The sequence below is a fragment of the Siniperca chuatsi genome, linkage group LG6 (genome assembly GCF_020085105.1).
Source record: "Siniperca chuatsi isolate FFG_IHB_CAS linkage group LG6, ASM2008510v1, whole genome shotgun sequence".
In the NCBI taxonomy this organism is placed as follows: Eukaryota; Metazoa; Chordata; class Actinopteri; order Centrarchiformes; family Sinipercidae; genus Siniperca; species Siniperca chuatsi.
The window spans coordinates 7,239,367-7,262,751 of NC_058047.1; the positions used below are offsets into that span (position 1 = coordinate 7,239,367).

Here is a 23,385-nt window from a genome sequence, read left to right on the forward strand (position 1 = left end):
TTCAACAAGAGTGATGTGATGCCACATGTTTTTATAAAAATATTGTCATAACAAAGTTTTTTATGAATGAATTCCAGGCTTGTCTGTGTGCGTAGGAATGAGAAGATGTTAACTGTGCACTAAAGACTGTGCAAACCCAGATATTTTGGTATTTTTTAGCACAGAATTGTTTTTCTTTGTTTAGACAGCTGCATAATCAGATCTGTAAAATCCCATTCCAGTGTTAGTGAAGCTTTAGCTCAAGTGAGTTTTAATGAGCATTTAATTCTGGGTAGTTCTGGTCATTCAATTCATGAGAAAAAATTACAGTCAGTGTTAAGGAAAGCCGATATGCAACTAAAACCTTGATTGTGTTGTGGAAATTACTATTAATGTATTCAAAATAAGGAAATGTGACATTAAAGCTCAATTACATCCTTGGCAGATTATAGCTGAATCCAAGAGCCAGTGATTTTCAGTAGGTTTGTAGGTTTGTATATATGTGTGTGTATATACATGTGTACATGCGTGTGTCAGCAATTACGTGTTGAATTATTTGTATGCTTGATTTTTTTTCTGTCTCTGGCAAAAAATGACGCACAGTCCACGTGTGAATGTAAAATAATATACTTTATTATGACCATACATTTCTCAGGATCAATACAAAGCACTTTTCTGTTTTGTTTAGTGATGCTTTCCATGTGACATTTTCTCTCCAAAGGACAAAGAGGACACGACAGAAAGATTAACCATCTAAGATGTATCACACAAAGAAATTATGCAGGTATTTGCAGATATATTCTGTGACAGAGAGGTGAGAAGGTGGGAGGATGAGAGGATGCTAGAACAGACAGAAATGCCTGAAGAGTACCTAATGTGTAAAAACCAGCGACAGCTGAGGAAAAACTACAGGAAGAGTGTATGAGAAGGCTACCTCATAAAAACATCTCAGTCAAATTTAATCTTTTAAGTGTTTGCAGGCAGAAATCCATACCAGCATCTCTTAAATTTCAAATTTAAAAAAATAATCTAAATGAGATCAAACTGCAGGTGATGCTCCATGTTAGTTGCCCAGGCAGGCAGATGGTTTGAACGGAACCCTGCTGAAACTCACTTTCACCAGACCCGCTCAGACTGACAGCAGCAGCCACGGCTTCACCATGAAGCAGCGGGACCGTGAACAGATACCATGCAGGAGGGTGGGGTGTGGAACAACAGTGAAAAAAAATATATAAATAAAAAAGCAAACTCTACACCAAAATGTCCATCTTACAATGTAATTTCTTTTCAAGCCCAGTCTAATGTCTCTTTCATAAAACAAGTGTTAAATTCTGCAACTGAGTTTCACTTATTGTCAGTTCAGTTTATCTTATTTTTGCATCAGAGGAATGCACTCCTCTAGAAAATAACATTTGATTAAAGATGAATCTGGAAACATGCTAATTTAGTACAATGAAACTGTCTTATGCATTTGTCATATTTTTCCACTGCCTATAAGTCCTCTGGAGAAAAGCTTGACCTATGCAGTCATTTAAAACAGGGTGACGAACAAACAAGCATTCATCGCAAAATAAGTATTTTTACACATAAATATCAAATACAAAGGCAGATGAGAAAGAGCCTTATTTGTGTCAGTAAAGCTTTTGACCATGCAACGTTCAGTACCTTAAAAAAAACAAAACACCAAAACTCATGAACACAGCTTAGTCCACTAGAGACACAAAAACAATGTCAAATATATACACAATACAATAAAAATATCACTTTTTCTGCAAGAGCACGATTTTATCATATATTTTACAGCTAAAGTTGTACCATTAGTCCAGCACATTAAGATGTGTACAGGTAGCTTGAAGGGAGGAAAAGCGACTATTGCTACAAGTCAACACTACGAGGTCATCAGAAGTATTTAAATACACCATTGAAATAGAAGCTGTAAAAATAATATACTCCGAATACATTTATATAATTATATACATATACATATAGGTTAAATACTGATCATTCTGAATCCCTGGATTGCTGAAAACGTTCTTTAACGATTTAGGCAGCTAGCTAAGTCGTACTAACTGAAGCCCTCCACTAACAGTTTCCACTGCTGCTCTGAAAATTGTGCTTCACATTTGCGCTGTGGCTATTTCATGGATTTGCCAAAAGCTGGGAGACGCAGAAAGGTGACTGGTTGGTGTTTTTTTTTTTTAAAGGAGCAGTTCGACATCTTGAGAAAATTTGCTTCTCACCTATAACAGTGGTATCAATCTTCTCATGTAACTCTCGGCAAGAAAGAAAATTTCCCAAAAGGTTGTCCTTTTCTTTTAAGCCTAAACTGAATATGATGCCACATGAAACACATTTTTTCTGTTTTTAGTTGCCTGCTTAAGCTCAATAGTACAGCTTTCTGGGAACAGAGATAAGCGTGTTATTACCCTTATCTTGTATCATATGTATCTTTAAGAGGAGGTTTCAGTGGCAGCTGTTTCTCCCTCAGTTCAGTCCACAGCCAGAATATTTTTTTACTGCATGAACAATAATGACAATCTACACTACTGCCTGCCTCATAAGTGCATTATTGTTGTACAACATTTAGTGTTTCATACCTCAATAACAAAAGCTCTCTGCTGCCTTAAAAAGGAAATCCACCCTAAAACAGAATGTACACATATTCCTCCTATGATCTTGGTTTGTATTAATAAACACTGTGCTTACATGCTCGGAAATAGACAGTAGGAACTAGAAACTCTGGTATTCAGGAACAAATCAGCGAGTTTTCCCATTCAGCATTAGAGACTGATGTTCTGGTCAACAGTGTGGTTCAATAAAATGTCGGAACATATTTCTTCAACTACCAAACGTGACAGAGGGCCTGCCTTGACTGTAGAACCGACAGGAGGGTTTTGTTTTCTTTGCACATTTTGTATTAATTTAATTACCTAATTACATATTTTAGTTGGACAACCAATTCTTAATTGAAAGGGCCTAATGCATCCCAGATTTTTTCCTGTCCAATGTGTCCAATGTCCAAAGGCTGCTTCAGGAGCCTGCCAAGAAAACACTCATGTGGGAAACTCTGGAAGCATTGGGGTGTTTTGGTATGAAAATGGTCAATTTTAAGATGTGAATAAATATGGACTATCAGTAACTTTACTCAGTATCACCGATTAAAAGCTTGCACAAGTAGTGCTCCATAGTACCCAGAATGGATTCGTACCTCCTAAAAAATATAATATACTGCAGCCTTTTTCTATGTAAAAACCACTCATAGAAGTTATCGTGTTGGTTGGCAACACTGTATCAAGATCATACGGGGGGAGACATTTTATGTCAGGGTGGATTTTCCTCTTGACGTACCACCTTCACACAATTAAGGCACCTTTTAAACCCCTGAGGGGTCAATGGGTTCTTCTAATAAGAAGAGAAGCAACATTAACAACATGGAACACAGAACCGGACTGAAACAAACCAACAACAACAACATACAGAAAATAAAAACATTACGGAATGTCTACGGGTAAGGTACAAATGCCAGAAGTGCCCCGTTACATTTCGTCTCATCTAACCCTTTATGTTTTTACAGCAGCACCGTGCCCCACTGCCATGGTGACGTCACAGGATCTCCATGGAAACACTGTGGCTGTATCCTGAAGCACCTTGATCAGTAAAGAAGGTCTTCCCCAAACCTCATCAGGCAATATGAGTGTGTGAGTGGCTATGTGTGTGTGTGTGTCACTGTGGTAGGAGTCAGTATCCGACGTTGAGCTTGTTCTTGTTGAGCTCTCTCTCCAGGTTTCCTATCAGAGTGTCGATGCTCTCCTGCAGGTCTCTCAGGTTGACTCTGTTGCTCAGCACGGGGCTGATATCCTGGATCTTCATGTAAGCCTGGTAGGTGTGCTCTTTGGGCAGACGAGGGGCCAGGATGTGGTCGCACACCCTCTCCTCCTCCTCCTTGTCCTCTAATGGCTGCCCATTGCCTGAACTATCACTCTCTACTTGATTCTCCTCGTCCTCTTCCTCCTTTTCCTCCTCCTTCACCACCTCCTCTCTCTGAGGTTGCTCCAGCTCAGCAGGATCAGACGCAGGGCTTGTGACCTTGTGCCCTTCATCTTCCTCTGCATCCTCAGGCTTCCCCTGCCCCTCCTCAGCTGCGTCTGTATCCTCGGCGGGCACGTCATCATAGTCCGCCTCCTCTTTGCTGGGAGGCAGCAGAATTTCACAAGGGAAGTAGCTCTCGCCACAGCCGCTCCAGTCGCCTGCGTAGCGGTTGCTGGGGCTGTCCAGGCGCCCAGGTTTGGGCCGCAGAACACCCGCCATCTCCGCTTCTGTGAGGTTCAGGACCTGGGGGCGCTCTTTTCTCCGCCGTAATGGAGGAACTGACAGCAGGTCAGATGAGGCCGGAGCCAAAGAAGCTGCAGGGGGCTGGGAGGAGGACTGTCCATATGGGTCCACAACTGGAAGAGCAGACAGGAAGAGAGACAAAAGACAGGCAGATTTAATCAGATGTATATAGGCCATTAAAACTAATATCCTTAAATGAATGGTCCGACATTTTGGGAAATACGCTTATTTGCTTTCTTGCCTAGATTTATATGAGTTATATGAGTCTCTACAGTAAATATGTACTTACAGCCAGCCACTGGTTAGCTTAGCATAGCATAAAGACTGGAAATGAGGAAACAGCTAAGGGTGTTATTAGGTGGATTTTTTACCTTTCAAAGAATATTTCCCAAAATGACAAAATATTTGTTTAAAGGGTTGGTTCACCCAAATTACAAAAGATAAAAAAACACATTTTCTCATATACCCAGAGTGGTATCTAGCCATGCAGATATTTTCGGTTTTATTTGCCCAAGTCTTGAGATATCTGTCTCTGAAAGTCAGTCCCAGTGAAAACTGTTGACAGTGAAGTCTGTGGATCATCCTTAGTATTGTTTATAGACAGTCACACTGCTGTTGAAGTTTTCTTTCATGTAATTTTTCAATGTTTTAAGTGCCAAAAACAAAATTCCAGAAATCTCAAAACATAGGCACAACAACCAAAACTGTCTGCAGAGCTAGATATCACTACGAGTAAGAGACAAAATACTATTTTTTGTAATTTGTGTGAACATAACCTTTAAGTCCCCCTTTCGTAACATTATGGTCAAACTGACATTTAAAAACATGCCTTGAAAACAACAAGCTTGTTTTTTTTTTTTATCACAACTGATTCCTACCATTAAATAAGACCACCAGTTTATCTGAATGAACCTCTATCAGAGCAACAAAGATATCTGATATAAGCCGTGGGAGCCCTGGTATATAACAAACGCCCTGCCAAAATAATCCAGATATGAACATGCCATGCCATGCTCAAAGTCAGACAACCACATGCTGAAGTCACACCACCACACTCTGTGACTTTGATGCCATCCTTCTGTACTATTTGTTATCAAATGTTGACTAAACCAAATTTAAAAATTAACTAAACTGAAACACTGTTTGGACATGATGAAAGAATCATCTGACAGTGCCTCGAAAAAAAAAAAAAAGAACAGTGAGCACTCCAACACAACCAGCACAGTCCGGTTACCTTTCTGTCTTTATCTCTGTGTACCTACACTTGTTGACACCGCTAGCTCTCTCTAACTGGATTGAAAAGGAACAAAAAAACAAAAAGTTTGGGCTGTAAGTCACATACAAGAAGTACAATATATAACAATACTGAATTGTATTTTGTCCACGGGGGTATGAAAGAGGACCTTGAAAGCTTTTCAAATATTATCCTTACAGACCTTAAATCAAAAATGAATTATGAACCATGTTGACTCCATTTCATTCATATGGAGTGGCAGGTGCTGATACAGTATTTATGTTCGGCAGTTGCATGCCTTGCAACTCCTCCTGAGGCTAAAGCAATTATCACCAAAAACAAACAGACATTATCCCCCTTTAAGAGGCAACATGTTATTTAATTTCAGACATGATTCACTGATGACATGATTAAAGTTATTAGCTGTAAGCAGAGAAAGAAGACAAAAATACTGTGCCTTGTGTTACAATAGGCAAAATGTACGTTATATACGTTTTTCTTAAAGTACTTTAAACAAAGTACAGCTGGTGGATTTAAAAACATTATCCCTGCACACAAGCACAATAACAAGATACAAACAAATGCACACACACCACAAAGACGCACATTCTCCTCTTCTTCCTGTCATTCTGTCTGTCTAACTATCTGCTCACATCTACTCACATACAGGCAAACCACATAATTCATACTGAATACACCCCCCAGCCTCTTCAACACACATATGCTCATGCTCTCACACTTCTTGTAAATAGTGTCAGTAGTGTCTGATGTCCTTGCACTTGCCCAAAGACATGTACACTTGAGGCCTGAGCAACAATGCCTTGGAGGGTTGGGTATGTGTGTGAGAGGTGTGAGAGGTTTCAGTGGCAGCTGAAAATACCCCATAATGATTGTGAAATGTTAGGGTGAGGGGCTGGTTCAGGGGCTGAGGGCTAAGGTTTAGCCTGGAATGTCTTTAATTACAGTCCAGGCGTCCTCCACTCTGAGCCCAGGAAGCGGACAGAATGGAGATGTCAGTGAGGGTGTTAATAAAGGCTTGAACCTGGACTGAAACCTTTGTAAAGGTTATCACAGGTCATTTTAAGCACCCGCCTGGTGACATCAGCTGCAGACAGGAGTTCAGAACAAGTACAGGCTTCTACTGAAGATTAAAAACTACTTTCTTCAGACCACTTGACCCCATCGCCCTCCGTCATTGTCTGCATGTATGCTCTATCCTCTAAAAGAAAAATATCTTTGCACTTTTTTGTTTCTCTTTTGAAATTCCACTTGTACTACCTGCAATTATGGGATTCACAAATGCTGACTTATTCAGTTGCTGCACTTAGTTTAAGTTTCCCTCTCTGTGTGTTTCTTCCCCAGTTGGTGTAAAGGAGGGTGGAGGGTGCTCGACTTCAGCGGTTTACACAGAATTGGTTCAATGTGGGAGTCTGAGGATAGTTAAAGGTAGTTAAATTGAGAGGCCAGACCAGACACCGAGACAGTTCTTCTTCAGACATCCATCATCAGATCTGGTTAAAGCTACAGGTTACAGGGAAGAGCTCCGAGGATTTGAATCTTTCAGGAATAAAGTTGGTCCAATGTGATGCTAGGAACACTGCGAAAAGACTTTTCTAAATACAGCATGCATTTGAATTTTGAAAAATGTTTGCCTCGAGACACACTGAAACAATGAGACAAACTTAAAAGAAAATCACTGCACTCTGAACAGCTTTCTTTCAATGAAGATACGTAAGCAGACTCAGTTTTGGAATGATGACCGTGCATATTTGAAATTGTATAATCGGTTTTCAAACAGTCTAATGACCTTTATGTTCAAAAAAATGGTAATAACCCACAGAGGAAAATGCATTTTTTCAACTGAGGTTAGAACAGGCAAACTGCCAACTACTCCTAATCATTTTCACATGGCCTTATATTTTACGTGTAGGCAGAGCACACTGGTCAATTTTGTAAAGTTTTGTTTAATTTTCTACAGTAGCTGAGACTTGAACTACACTACAGCAGCCACTGAATAGTTCACACATCGATTAGTGACGGGGTAAACATGAAATATAAAAAATTAAATGCCTAAGGTTAAAAAATACTAATAATAGATGCTGTGACCAATAGAAATTCGACCCTGCCTCGTTTTCATCCCTCGACTCTCACTCTGAATAATCTTTGGGTTCCTTCATATCTCACACTGAGCAGACAGCTGCAGCTGGCAGAGAACAGCTGTGCTGGCAGACAGATGACCTGTGCTGAGGGAAGCTGGTACTGGGTATCTGTCTAGTATCTGTCCTTGGTTGGTAATTTATCTTAAGACAGGGGGCCACGCCTCAAAAGTTTGGTTTACATTGGGGCTTACTGGCTTGGCTCTCATTGGCTCAGTCTGCCATGATGAAGCACTCTGTGGAGGGTTTCATCTCTGAGGAGCCAACAGATGGTGGCAAATGGCTATCAGAGCTGTAATTGTGCCAATTGTGGATAACCTCAAGGATCAAAGCAGCTCAGCCCTTTAACATCCCTTTGTAGAGTTGAACCACAGAGCTGGCACTGATTTGTACAAGACCCTCAAGCAGAAAGAATATGCTTCAAACCAAAACACCAGGTAGAACTGTATTGAACATGGCAAAATATTAACATTTATTCACTTGTTTTAAAAAAGACATAAAACGATCACTCACCTGGCCAGAGCTGCAGCAGGTAGTGCAGGACTTCGATGTGTTTTTTGAAGTGGAGCGCACTGGCCAGCTCCTCGGAGTCGATGAAGACTCGGTTGGTGTGGCAGGATGCCTCCTGGCGCTGGCTGAGTAGCACCGGGCCGAAACACACCGCCAGGTTCTGACACGTCATCTTGTTCACTTCCTGATAGGACGCTACCAACTTTAGGTGGTCAAGAAGCCTCCGCAGTGTCATCTGATGTACACACACACACACACAGAAAGTGCACAAACAGACAAGTAACACATGTTATTCTTTCTTGAAAGAAATGAAGAAAAATCTTGTGTGGCTTAAAGATGCTTTCTTGGCTAATGTTAATAGGATCTGTAAAGGTTAGTCACAGAACAGCGTAGCCATATCCATAGCATCACAGATTCACCATGCCTGGAGGATAAACTATGTAATGTCACCATTACATAGTTTCTCCTCAGAAAGCATTTTTACTTTTCAACTGTAAAATGTTCCACTCAGTACATATCTTGGCACAATGGGGTGCTTGTCAAAAATATTTATTTAGGAATATTAGCCAATACATGAAAATAGTTAAATGACAGTGAAAAGCTGTAGAGGCTTGTGGACTGTATGCCACCACTAATATCACCCAATGTAAAAGCCTACGTAATAGTTAAACAGTAGTGATCTGCAGCATTATCATCATATCCATCATTATCTATGCCACAATGATCCCTTTCACAACCACTTCTGTGATAGTATTCTAGCACTATGATGACTGTGAGAGCCAGCGGGGGGTGTACAGTTTGTCTTCCTCACCCTCTCCACCTCTGGCAGGTTGTCCAGCAGACTGACGGTGTGCTCCGAGTCGGCCTGGTCGTTCTCGCAGCCCGCTGCTCCCATCCGCAGAGGCCTCGTGACCATGGTCTCCAACACTGCCTCATACAGGTGCTTAGTGATCAAAGGGTAGGGCAGCTCTCGCAGGTAGTCCTTCAGTACTCCTGAAAAGTGGGAGAGAAAGAGAACTGAGCATGAGAAAAACTGCTGCACCAACATAGTGAGTGGATGTTAAATTAGTCAGGGAATAACCCTGTAAATGAGTTCTTCATTCAATTTCCCCACACTTGAACTGAGAAATACTTCTTTTGCTCGACTCAGGTAGCTTGAATACCTGACAAATCACTAACAATATATCTTTATGAAGTGTTGTCATTGAGAAATAAAAAGCTTTTATTTTCCCTCTCTTGACTGAACCTGGTGCACTCTCTTGGCTGCAAATTGAGGTCCCATTGTTTCAACGGGTGAACCTGTGGCGTCTGCTGAGATGCCTGATTGGAGTCGGGCGTGACTCTGCAGCCAAACGTGTTGGGGGTTCACACCTGTGACTTCAGCCTCCCACAGTTCAGACAAAAGCTACGGGAAAACATGAAACCCATGCTGTCTGTCTCCACTAAGCCCCTGAAATATCGCTGGCATGTCTTTTCATCAAAGGCAAAGGGTGAAAAAAAAGAATAAATACGGGAATAAGAAAGGCTCTTGGCAGTGTGACAGCTCTTTGTGGTGAGTGTCTGCTCTCTTTTCCCTCTGCATGAAGCTGGATCAGTTTTCAGAGACAGCTGGGGGTTGTGTAATCAGCAATATTGTTTTACTAATACACACTGAATGAAGAGTAACAAGAATAACATTTTATACGACTTAAGTGTTAATGTCACTACAATGATCAAATGATCAGCAAATAAATCACGCTGTTGGTCAAATCATTTAGAAAAGGACACATTTGATCGATTTAGCATTTAGCATTCCTGTAACATTGTCAGACTCAGAATGGGCAGTTAAAAGAAAAGGATCAAAATTGATAAAGCAAAAGATATCGTCTTTTTTATTCCATGCATTCTTCTTCCTCATCAAAATCTGGCACCTACATTACCCACAATGCAACCGGCGACAGTTCGGTCAGAGATTCAGGTGTGTTATGCTAGAAGCGGCTAATGTAGCCTCAAGCAGAGATGTGGAGCGGACTACAGAGGTCTGATAAGCTCACTTCTTTTTTACTACACACCCTCAGATTTTTTTCATTTTCAAACTTGTAGTCTTCAGCCCCAACAGACACTGACTCAAGTGACATTACTTGAGGCAGCTTATCAGATTTCACGCAGCTTGCTCTGGAGCCACAAAAGGCTTTATGCAACTTTTTTCACATATGACACTCACATCAAGGTTTTAACCATTTATTGGAGCAACATGCATTTTAGTTTGGCAGTGTGTTCATGTTATGGCCTGGAACAAATCTGAGCAAGCTGAGAACACAGACCAGACTGTCCCTGAGCTCACAAACTCCCCTGGCAGAGCCTGAGGTACACATTTAATAAACCAATTAAATAAAAAATTCACGTACGTGGGGCACCCTGGTAGATCACCTGGTAGAGCGCGTACCATGTATCAAGGCTGAGTCCTTACCGCAGTGGCCTGGGTTCAAATCCGGCCCGGGCTCTTTGCTGCATGTCATCCCCTCTCTCTCTCCCCTGCCTTTCCTGTCTCTCTCTACTGTGACTATCAAATAAAGCAGAAATGCCGAAAAAATAATCTTAAAAAAAATAATAATAATAATTCACGTACAAATAAATGCTAATACAGAAGGAGGCTGGGGAGGTGGAGGGAGTTCAATTCCTGAAAGCAGGCAGCAGTGAAGCAGTATGGATGCAGAGCTCAGCATTGTTGTATGCAGACTGACTGAACGCCAAATATTTCTATGAACGCCTACTGAGAGAGATAAGTCGTGGATATGCGTGATTGGAGAGTAAATGGAACCTGTGACTATAAAATGACTTTTGTGCCTGCCTGAACTACCACATGCTCCATTAGTACTCCCCAAGACCTGTAAACAGACTTTGATGTGTAAAATCAGTGTTTGTTGGTTCACAAAGAAAGATTTGACAGACTTCAAGTCGGCCAATTTGCGACAGAACATGAGCTGCAAATGGAGTGACGCCTGTAAGCCAGTTCAAGCAGATTGATTTGTGTTGTGCTGCTGCAATCATATGTGAAACACTTTACTCAACATATATCAATACACCCACACTGAACGCATATATTCACACTGCACCTTATGTCCGACGCATCCCTTGCAATTTTGTTCTGCGATGCTGCTGCTGCACTGCTCATTTGCAAACTTGCTGCTGATGCTTGAACAACAGTTCACCTGCCAACAGTCCAATCATGTCGCTTCAAGATGGCGATGTTGAGGATTAGTCATACTGCTATAGCTGCTGGTGTTTCACAACTTTGTGTTTCGGTCACTTATCTTATCAGCTGTATAATTGTGTTAGTAAAATGCGTGCTATGAGCTGAATAGGTTTTGTGCTGTAGGTTGTTGCATTGTTTTGGGAGTTTTCTTATTGGTTCACCACAAACTTGTATCTCTGGTAGATGGTATGATTGTATATCAGCTTGAGAGAGATCAGTTACTTCTAAACAGCTATGTTTCTTTTATATGCTTTACAGTTTACACTATCTATCTAACTATCTAACATAACATTTGATAAGATAATTGTCTTGTCCAAGCCATGAAGATTTGCAATTTCAACATAGATAACGTAATAATTATCAGTTGCGTACCTGACATGCCTTATCATCCATCAGGTGAATAGCTGGGTATAGACTAGGAAAGGCCACATGGCAGCAAGTGTCAGAAAAATGTAAGATGATGAATAAAAGAGAGCACAACAACAGTATGTTTAGGTATAAAGGTAAAAAGACATGTATCTATGGAAATTCCCAAAGTAGTGGCACAATCCCTTGAGCTTTTGTAACTGACCAAGATGCTGTAAATAGGAGCTCCTTCTTTATCACTTCTACATCGCTGGATTATCTCCCCTTCCACCCGAGGAGTTTTTCCTCTCGCCTTCTATTTACAGCAAACTACAATACGATTCACTGTAAATCCGCTGACATCCCTTCAGACCCAGTAAGGAGAACGGAGTGCACAACTTAACACGCTCACATTTTAATCCCAGTAAGTCTCCGCTCTGCTCTTTAAGGCAGCCCGGGGCTTAAAGATTTTCAGTCTGTTCCTAACTGGTATTGTGGGTCCATCACCCCATTAAGTGGACAAACAAATGTTTAAAAATGAATCTTAAATTTCAGTGTTTTTAGGTGATGACACATAAAAGTCCTGTTTTCCATTCCAACAGCTACATGGGCACAAGATCTCTTGCATATAGGATTAGAGAGTGAAAGAAGGATCTAAATTCAGTTCAGTGTTTCACTGCAAAGTCTCAGATTAGCATTAGGTTCAGTATCTGCACAGCGGCATTCAGCACAAACAAAAACTCAACAGTCATCCGGAGAACTTTAAGTATTACATCACTTACAATGCCACAAATTCAACTGGTGAAACTTTTTGAAATTATATGAAATGAAATCGCTTATTTCTTTTCAGATGTCAAAAGGTTTCCTTTTGCTCATGTTGCCCACTACTTCTACTTCCTTTTTACCTGAGTTTGTTTCCATAGAACTTAAAATAGATCCTAAATGGGATCATTTAATGCTAGCTGAGATAGTTGCGGAAGAGTGATCAATCATGCACTCAGTCACAAGTAATAAGGAGGCATATTAGGATGTTTAGTGAAATTTCTCTACAACTACTACCATGAAATTTGGTACAGGTATCCATGGTTTCTAAAGTAAGAAATCCTAATAACTTTGGTGATCCCTTGACTTTTCATCAGCGCCATAATCTGGTCAAATTTAAATTTGTCCAATATGCTTAACTTAATGATATTTCCATCAGCCTCAGCTGTACTTTGTGTTTAGTACTAATTATCAAATGTTAGCATGCTAACACGCTAAACTAAGCTGGTGAACATGGTAATTAATACCTGCTAGGCATCAGCATGTTAGCATTGCAATTGTAAGCATTGTAAGCACACTGACATTAGCATTTAGCTCAAAGGACCTCTGCTAGCATGGCTGTAGACTCTCGTTACTCCTCTTATGGTGTTTTCTTTGCAATTTGTATTAGGTACTGATTGTTTTTTCCATAGTTGCACATGTATTTTGAATTCGACTTTTTGATGATTATTCCATGCTGTGAATCTGTCCGTACAAAATTAATAAATATTTGAAAAAAGGGTAAATAATAAATAATGTACCGTTGTGCCAGCAACCATCTTAAAAGAAAAAACGGCAACTTTGTTATCTTGCTTTTGAAGCCCCTCCACAACTCTTTCCTCTGAACTCGAGATTCAACACGTCCTGACACACACACACACACACACACACACACACACACACACACACAGATACACACAAAGATACAGAGAAAGAGATATTGTGCATTCCTGAGGCAGTTGGTGGCTCTAAAGGAAAACAACTCATACCAAAACAAGCTCACTGGCGTACTATGTCAGCCTTCCATCTCAGATAGACCAACACAATGACAGCTCTAAGTCAGCAGGGTCAGACTTTAACACAGCTTCAGGCAAACATGCACTTAAAACTTCATAAAATGTCCCTGCAATTTAACATGTCCCATGTGCTCTGTGAGCCAGCGTAGCTGATCTGTGGCGGCATGTTTGCATTTTTGTTTTCAGTTCTGATTCACATTCTTGAATGCTTCTGTTATCTTCTGTTCGGTATGAAATCTGGTATGAGCAGAACGCGATAAGTACACATGAACACAACATACATTCACTCTCCTTTACGCTCCTCCAGACATGCTGATTTCCAAAACAGATTACAAAGAAACGCTTTGTGAACATCATCCGGCTTCCTGTTGTCAATCTTTACTGAGACTTTAGAGAGATAATAATAATCAACTTGTTTCATCGCAGGAAAACTGCCTGGAAGCAAAAACGAGCCATGTGTTTTTATCCTTATCTCAGCCAAAGCAAGGCTTGTTATGTTAAGCAAATGTGCAAATAAAATGCAGAGAGGTATCATTTGACCTGTTTTTTCTCCCTCAAAATGGAAACTCAAGCATGGCAAACCCTCTGACCTTCCCTGTGCTGTGAGGCAGATCATCTAGACACAACAACAGCAGGACTGTTTTAAGTTAGCACTGCTTCATGAAACATATCATCCTCTTTATGCCTCACATGCAATTTATGACTACATAACATACATATTTAGGCTCTTTCCATTTGAATCATTTAAAAAATACACCAGTCAGTCAAACCTTGTGTACGTGTATGTGCACATGTGCTTGTGTTTGTCTGAAGTGAGGAGACATACAGCCATTCAGGTAAATCATTAGCCTGCTATGAGTCAGTGCTAGTGTTTACTTTTATGTCTTGGCCCCTGTTGGTGCCTGATCCACACACACATAAACATACACATGCTCAGTGAAACATGAACACACATATATACACAAGGTCGTGGGCTCAGGGGTGAACAGGTGTGCTTCCCCTGCAGGTGCTTCACTTTCCTTCACAGCCAAGCTGACAACAAGCACATGCTGAGTGTCTGTTCTCTCTCACATTTAAACTGTTGTTATACCAGCAGAGATATGAACTACACACATACATTTATCTCCACCCATGTGTGGCTGATTAAGACCAAACAGTAGAATGAGTGCTGCTATCAAAAGCAGCTCAGAAATAAAGAAAAACAAGCCCCCGAGACATGCTATTAAAGATACGGATGATTGCAGCTGTAAGTATTTTGATGTAAATGTTTTCTTTCTACTCAATTCAGACTTTCAATGTTCCAAATGTGCCACCAAACACTACAGGGCACACAATGCACTGGGGCATGGCTCTACCTTTGACCTCTTGTTCAAACAAAGTGGAAGGTCACTCCTCTTGTCAGTGCTGCAGTCAACGCCTCGACTGGAGAACAAATGGGGGTTTGTTCTCCGTACTGCCCCCTCCCTGCTGTCCTGCACGCCCCCACAGCACTAGTGGGGGCCAGAGGAGATGTGTGTGTCGCTGCCTTGTCCGGTGGCACGGTAAAGCTTTACACTGTGGTTTCTTCAACTTTTCCGTAGCCCCCTGAAACCCAAAATGAGCAAACCCCATTCCTAACTCTGGAAACAGTGGTGCTCTCATGCTACATGTGGATTCATCAGAAATACGTCTGCAACCCGTTTCTGATTCCCGACCCCGCAGTTTAAGAAATATTCTGACACCCACACAGGGCCTGCAGCTCTTTGTAAAGTGGTTGCCTGCTTCCCCGGCCGGCCCAGGGTTCAGCTAATCCCCCATGCGTGAGCCAAATACCATCTGTGTTTGTTCGGCAACAAAGGGGGCACTTGTTAATGACTTTCCATGTCTTCACTGGAGTACTGCCGAGGGTGGGGGGCAAAGTAGGGAAGCAGGCTATGGAAAAGACAAGACAAGGCAAAGTAAAGACCACAAACTAGGATCAATAACTGTGCTGAGCTTTCAACCAGCAGGGCTTGGGACACACTGGTTTTATTTTCTGAGGGAAGAGGACAGATATCTGAACCACTTTCCCATCATTGGATCACTTTAGAAGCTTTGTTTCCACACAAAGGCCAAAACAGGTTGAGCTGAGGGCTTAATCATTAATGAAGGTCGCTCTGAAGTGAAGTGTCCTCTAAAACAAAATTTTTCACAGTGATTCATTGTGCATTTATTTTATCCAACCAGGATAATCTGTAAATAGATTGTGATTTAAAGCTTATGTTGGTAAACACTTTGAGGTTATACTGCTTATGCTGAGTTCCCCTTGGCACTGATGTTGCTGAAGTAACTGCTGATGTCACAAACAAAGCTGCCAAACAGCCCTGTAAGGCTTTACCGACTCCATTACCACTCCAAACTACTGAGTGAAGCCTTCCTTACCAAGTAGAAAAACATCTGATATTTTGAGTTTCTTTTTATCTATTAAAACTATATGACAACACAAAGGGCTACTGAGAAGCATCATTAAATGCCACAACAGGAAATTAATTAAACCTCAATTCAACAGTGTCACTAATCAAGTGGATGTTTTGAAGTACTTAAATTAGAGCTATTGCCATTTTTAGATTCTTGCATTTAATCTACACTGAATTTACTGAATATTTCAGAGATCTTTCTGATTTTGATTAGTAGTCTCTCTTGCACAGTTCATGTTTAAACTGTCTAAAGGCTCAAAAGTCCTGCTCTAAGGAAACTTCTCCTACAGAATTAATAAGGGAAATATGGGTATATTCGGTGTAATTTCAAGTAGCTGAGTAAGAAGAAGCACTTTAAATACCTAATGAAATAGTTCAACATTTTGGGAAATATGCTAATTAGCTCAGTTGCTGAGAGTTAGATGAGAAGATCTCATGTATGTGTAGTAAATATGATGCTACCGCCAGCAGCTGGTTATCTTAGCTTAGCATAAAGACTCTAAACAGCTAGCCAAGCTCTGTCAAAATGAAATCTGCTCACCTGCATCTCTAAAGCTCACTATTTAACACGTTATATCTTGTTTGTTTAATCTGTACAAAAAAGTTTACAAGAGGTTATGTCCTGGACTCAGGATGATGATTTTAGTTTCCTGCATTTAATCTACACTGAATTTATTAAAGATTAGAGACATCAATCTGATACTGAGTTGTATTGTCTTTTGCAGTCCATATATAAAGTGTCTGAAAGCTTCAAAATCTCCTGTTCTCATTCCTCTTCCTCACTTGTAGAATTAATAAGGGAAACTTTAAGGTGTCCAATATTTGGTACACACAGTGTAAATTAAAATAGTTGAGAATAAGAAACAGCACTTTCAACTATTATTCAAAACAAAGCAAAACTAAAAACTAATTGACCCATGACCCTGGTGAGTTGTTAGATGATTGCCAGGAGTCAATGGAGGTCATGAAACCCTCTGGTCCAACTCCACATCACCCAACATATTGCAGCTGCTCTACGGCAACACAGACTCTTTCTATGACCGCCTTCTAAAGTGTCACACATGTTCACAGAAAGTGTAACGAACAGATTAACTACGGATCAGAAAGAGTAACAACTGAACACAAATTGCTGAAGATTCACAGCACGTTGCTCATGTTGATAACACCTTTCTGGTTCTTTTGAGTGAATTGTGATTTGAAACAATGGAGGGCCATGCACTGAGCATGTTTTGCAAGCTTTGGGTTGAACTCTGATCCCTGGATAATCCTTTTCACTACCTCCGATTTTAAATTAGCCGTGTGACACGCCAGCTCTCTTAGCTCATCTGTTTGCTGTTCATTTATTAGCCTCTAGTCTGACTCCACCATTTTAATCCAATACTTAGCATTTACATTTTAAAGAAGTAGATGATATAACATGAGGGGACATTTCACTTCAATTATAAATTCAAATTAGAAGGCATTTCATGAAACATGGGGAGATTATATTTCAAAATACCGACAAGAAAACTGGCAGATTTTTACCAAATGTTTCAGGAAAGTATGTTTTACAACTAAACCCATGATTATATCCCAGATGGACATTTTTGCAGCACACACCACAAACCCCTCATCTGCCTCCCTTCCCCCTCTCTGTCCTCTTCCACTCACTCAGGCCCATCTGCAACAGCAACTCGCTTGGTGGAGCGAATTTAGGCAGCAAGCAAAAACCAACAATCCACGCTGGTTCAGGGCCTTTTTTTCTAACCCGCTCAACTGTTAACTGTGTTCTTTGCCCTGCCATGCAAATGCATGTGGATCAAAGCAGGCATGATAGGACGACGCCTATACGGGGCCTCTTCCCAAAACCAACAGCAGCTCCTACAATGCCCAGAGGTTTCCATGGTCTTCCTCTTTTTGTGGGAGAAACAAAAATCATGACAAAGTCATGTTCTACAACTTTGCCTCCCCCCTCATCTGTCGCACTGCTGGAATCGTTACTCAATCCAATGACACGGCTGTTTTTGTAAGCTGGAGACTGTGAGATGTGCTGTTACTCACTGTTTCCACTTTTAATTTCACAGCAACAGAGCGGAAAGAAGCTGCAACTTACAGGAATCTGAGTGGCATTTAAATTACTGGCTTTAAATAATAAGACATAAAATTTGCAGCACTGCCTGTGGGACAATGAAAACAACTTTAACACTTACATCATAACCAGACTGACTCCTTTATATTTGACAAAAGAAAGTCCTCCGACTTGACTAAAAGGTGACCTAGAAGGGACAGTACACAGTGTGTGTGTGTGTGTGTGTGTGTGGGCCCTACCTCTAGCACCAGCTTATACTGTTAGTTGACTGCTGGAATGCTTTTACTACAAACAGCAGACTCAAACACTCTCTTAGACGTACACATGTGCTGACCAAACTGCAGCGGACATACCAGTTCAAACAAGTTTACTGGGGCACGGACTGGATCAATACTAAATCCAGACTCCATTTGAGTAATGTCCTATTTGTTTTTATTATTAATGTAGGTGCGTTACAAAGCCTTGCTCTCTATATAAATAATTCATTAACTCTTCTTCTCTTCGTAGCTTCAAATCACTTCTCAAATCCTACAGCTTATAAAGCAATTTGTAACTTTTACCTAAAAAGTGCTGTATAAACCTAGTTTCATTACTACCAAAATAAGTGACAACAGTCTAAAATAGAGTACCAAATCCTCCTCTAACAGATGCAATACTGAGGTTTAAAAATGTTTGATATAATTCAATATCACAGATATTTTTGACTCATAAACTTGTGCCTTTCTTTCCACAAAACATCTCAAAAATGTTTCGCTTTTTCTTCTATCTCTTCTGCTTCATGACAGAACTGACTTTGGCAGGTCAAATCAATCACAACTAGAGCTAAAACGATCAAGTAATTAATTGATTAGGAGACTGTCAGAAAATGAATCTGCAACAATTATAAGACTTAAGTCATTTTTCAAGCAAAAATGCCAAAACTTCACTGGTTCCAGCTTCTCAAATGTGAGAATATGGGATGGGAAAGTGGATATCTTTTGGGTTTGCATGGTTTTTCAGAATGCAACAAGCTATTTGAAGACATTCATTTGAGCTCGGGGAAATTGTGATGTGCATTTCACTAGTTTCTGACATCTTATGGACCAAAAGATTAATCCAGAAAATAATCGGCATAATAATCGATAATGGTTAGTTGCAGCCCTGATCAAGATTCATAGATTTTATCTAGGATCACCTGTTCTGTCTGTTTCATGGGAAACCTGAGCATACCTAATGTTTTGTATACACAGGGTATCATGTAATATCCTAATGAAGTGCAGGTAAGAGGGTACTTTGCAGGCAAGCAGAGTATCCTGAGACCAGAGGGACACCAGCGCTCAATGGAAAAGCCATCTAGTTAATTAACCATCTCCTAATCATACTGAGTGTGTGTGATGACCCTGTGCTTTGTTGGCGTCTTATGTTCTCTGTTACCAACGATCATTTTACCTGTGATGACGTTAACGTCGGGATACGTGTTTTCACACAGATCCACGGCGTAGCTGTCTCTCTCAAACGCCTCACGTAGCTCCTTCTTTACAGCTGCGGATCCACACAGACGGTAGAGACCCACCACCTGGAAACACACAGACACACAACTAGGTCAAGTAAACAAAACATTTGACAGAGAGGCAGACATTTTTACAACCCTATCAATCAAGTGCTACGTCTGCACCCAAACAATGTGCTGGACAGAAGCCAAAACTACTTTCACAGAAAATCCACATGTCTCAAAACTCTAGTCTGTTTTATCTCTATTGTATATATAACTCTATCAGGAGGCCCAGCGTGGAGCAGCACCAGGCTGCTACAAGCTGCTTTGATATTTACAGAACAGAATCAATATGAACCAAAATTAACAGACAGATGTAACGCAAGAAGGCACAGTGCCACCTTTACTAGGATTTCATACTCTAATTCAAAACATTTCACATTAAAATCCTAGGTCACAGTTTTTCCGACAGGGACTTTCAAGTGCCAATGAATGGACTGACTTATCACACTTACTATTTACTTATTTTACTATATATACCTTATATTGTACTTTTTATCTACTTACTATTGTAATTCTGTTTCTCTATATTGTATTCTGCTACTGCTACTTCTGTCTACTCTGCATATACTGCACCTTATGAATGTATGTGTATCCTCTGTTGCTCTTCATGAAAATTCTCTCATTATTTTTCAGATTTTTGTTTTATGTCTGGGTTTTCCTATCCAAATCAAGAGTTTAACGATAGATGGAGACGCATGTTGTACAGATTGTAAAGACCTTACACAAATGAAACTCAACTTGACTTGACTGACCACCAGCTGGCTCTTCTCAACAGAGACAGACTGAACACTGTTATAGCATGTTTGTTTAAAGTGAGACTATATAACTCTTGCTGGACAAAAGTGATAAAACCTCTGAAATATGTATCTAACATGCAATGTAACAGTGGCACAAGTAGAGAAGAGTCAAAAGTACTTACATGACTCAGTAATGTCACTTATACAGCAATATGTTGCTAATAGTAGCTAACATTAGCCAACATAGGCTAATGGTAATACTAGCCCATCTGTAGCGGCAAAACCTTGAGTGTATTGAATAGAGCAAAAGTACATTTTGTTGCTTTTGAATTGAACTTTTCATTTGTAAGAAGAAAATTGCGTTATTTATAGACTTTAAAGCAAGACTAACATTTGCTGAAGTTACAGGATAATGATAAGTGCTAAAAGCAATGCTAACAGTATTAAAAAGAGTCATCAAGTCAGCAGACTGACTCAATAATGTCAGTTACATGTCTAAAGTTTGCAAACATTAAGTCAAGTAAGGCTGTAGCGGTAAAATTCCTGAGTAGACTGAAATCAGCTACTGTGCATTTTATTGCTTATGAACTGTACTTTTCAATTGTAAGAGGAAGATTTGGTTATTTTTTCTTTCAAAAGATATATAGACTGACTTTAAAACACCGCTGTGCATTAAAAACTTCTGAAAAAGTAGCATGTAGCATCATTTTCAATACATCTGTGAGCATAGTTTCATCACTTGGCTTATTTGAAAGTGAACAAAGGAAAATGTGGTCTGTGTTTGGCCAAACTACACTCAGAGGTGTGATAAAAGTGTCACATCCTTATGACTGAATAGATAAACACTGAGCTCTCCTAAAATCCCAGATGACAGCTCAGCATTAAAAATGGAAGCCTACGCAATAAACCATCAATGTTTCTTTACCTAAGCCTGTGACCTAAAGGAACTCTTAAAAATCACCTTGAGACGTTGACATTTGATTTGAAACTTTGCACCAGTGGTCTCCTTGTTATGTTGGGATTAGGCCTGGCAACAGGCATAAAATAATTTCTCCTACATGTGTCTGTCTGGTATGTGGCATAGCAGACCAACTGGTGTGGTTGCCCTGGTAACGTGTTAAGTCAGTGGGCTGTGAATGGCGGGTCAGGTCTGGTTCCACACAAACACAAATACACACATTTGTACACACACACTGCTGGCCGTTCCGGGCTCCAGCATAGGAACACTATAATGTCTCCCCACCAGACCAACTGTGAGCTCTCCTCGTCGAGTTGAGCAGTGTTTTCTAAACCTCACACGAGAGGGAGAGAGGAGGACAGATTAGGCAGGGATTTGCCTTTGTGTGAGAGTAAACAGAAGTCACTGGGCACAATGAACAACAAGTCCATTCAGAAAAAAAAGAGTCTCTCTTCAGGGGAGAGCCGAGCGCAGGCGGAGAACAGCTGTTAGCAAAACACTTATGCACTTATGCACTGTGGCTGCTGGGCAACACAACAGGCAGCGCCAGCCAGGACCTATATGCAGAATAAGGCAGACACAATGACCACGAAACCAAACGAGTTCCCTCGACAGGAATGTGGATGCTCAGGGACTGTAGAACCAGTGATGGGATCAGTTGTTTTGTTTGTTTGTTTGCTTTGGGGGGGGTGGTGGTCTGGGATAGAAAGGAAAGAAAGAAAAGTGCATTTGACTTTCAGACAGCGATACTCACAACTCTTCTGCTAATATAGTTAATATCACAACAACAGCATATTTTGGCAAACTAGAAAGTAAGCTGAATGTCCGTGGGCAAGTCATTTAATGTTACCTGACATACAAATCATGGCTGGAATGGCTAGCCATCAGTGATGTAGCCTGTGAGAAAACTCTTCAAGAAATCTTCAATTACAGAACCATTCCATTACGGATCATTTACATAATAAAGCCCATAAGCCATAATTATTACAGATGAAGCTACCGTTACTGATTCAATGTCTGAAAGGGCTTTAGTCTGGAAGTCACATCTGTGTTAAGTCAAAACCTAAACCTTTACCAACGCAATGCTAATAAGTCTGTTCTGTCTAAAATGGTGCATCTTTATAGCCATTCATAACATGTCATAACATCTGTGTGCATCTTTTACTGTCATGTATGGTAATATGTGTGTTACTGATGGGTACAGAGTGCTCACATACATAACTCCAGTCTCTGACACAGACATTGTCTGCAGTCTTTTCAAAACACCCACAATCATCCAGCGTCTTAAAAGCTTGGAGAAGCCCTTAGGACATTTCTAAGAGACTCTGAAAGACAGTCTCCATCAAACATCCACATAATCATTTGTAAGGGCACACCACTACACGTCTGGCTTTGGTGACATAACCTGAAAATTCCTCTGGCATCTGGTGTCAACCCAGTCCTAACCCCCTGTCTGCCTGCAACCTTACAATTGATCTCAGACTGATACCCTGTGCAAAGTCTACTCTGCATCTCTGTACTGAAAGACAGCCGCATAAAGGGGGGTGGTAGTGATTAGAAGAAACACTGTGAGGGACAGGAGACAAACAGTGTCAAAAACAAAGATGGAAGGAGAAACAGAGGCAGATAAGGAGAGACAGAAACATCAGATAGGAATCACAATATGGCAAGATCAAGCAGAGTGAATTACATAAACAGAAGAAATCTGGCTAACAGACAGAAAACTAGTGGTTAAGTGAGAGCTATAGTTGGCATTGAAGAGAGCAGTCAGGTGAGTCTGGCCACAGTACAGTCTAGACAGAGTCTCCAGAGTCAAAGTCAGAGATTAGTGACCTGAGAAGGCAAAGGCCACCAGCAGCCTAACATCTGGGAAGTGTATTGTACAACATATGTACAACATGCAAAAATAAGACAACCAAGTGTATATGTGTTTCCCTGAAAACGCTTGTACTTCCACAACTGGTGTCTTTCCTTCTTTTCAACTTGAATTTGAAAGGTCTTTCATTACATTTATGCAATGTAGATTTGATGAAACTTATAAAAAT

General features: G+C 40.6%; 1 protein-coding gene across 3 annotated transcripts in view; it reads right to left on the reverse strand.

The window, feature by feature from the left end:
• Positions 1 to 590: 590 nt before the first annotated feature.
• The window catches only part of syde2 (synapse defective 1, Rho GTPase, homolog 2 (C. elegans)), a 48,783-nt gene continuing 25,988 nt past the window's right edge, over positions 591 to 23,385 (reverse strand). For 2 of the 3 annotated variants that reach the window (XM_044201012.1, XM_044201010.1), the window contains exons 5-8: positions 19,540 to 19,666; positions 9,023 to 9,204; positions 8,215 to 8,446; positions 591 to 4,424 (exon numbers count right to left, since the gene is read on the reverse strand). In XM_044201012.1, the coding sequence (XP_044056947.1) occupies positions 3,718 to 4,424; positions 8,215 to 8,446; positions 9,023 to 9,204; positions 19,540 to 19,666 (1,248 nt within the window). In that variant the 3' untranslated portion in view covers positions 591 to 3,717. Of the gene's footprint in view, positions 4,425 to 5,545; positions 5,602 to 8,214; positions 8,447 to 9,022; positions 9,205 to 19,539; positions 19,667 to 23,385 lie in introns of all 3 variants that reach the window. The other variant, XM_044201011.1, reaches the window with a different exon arrangement.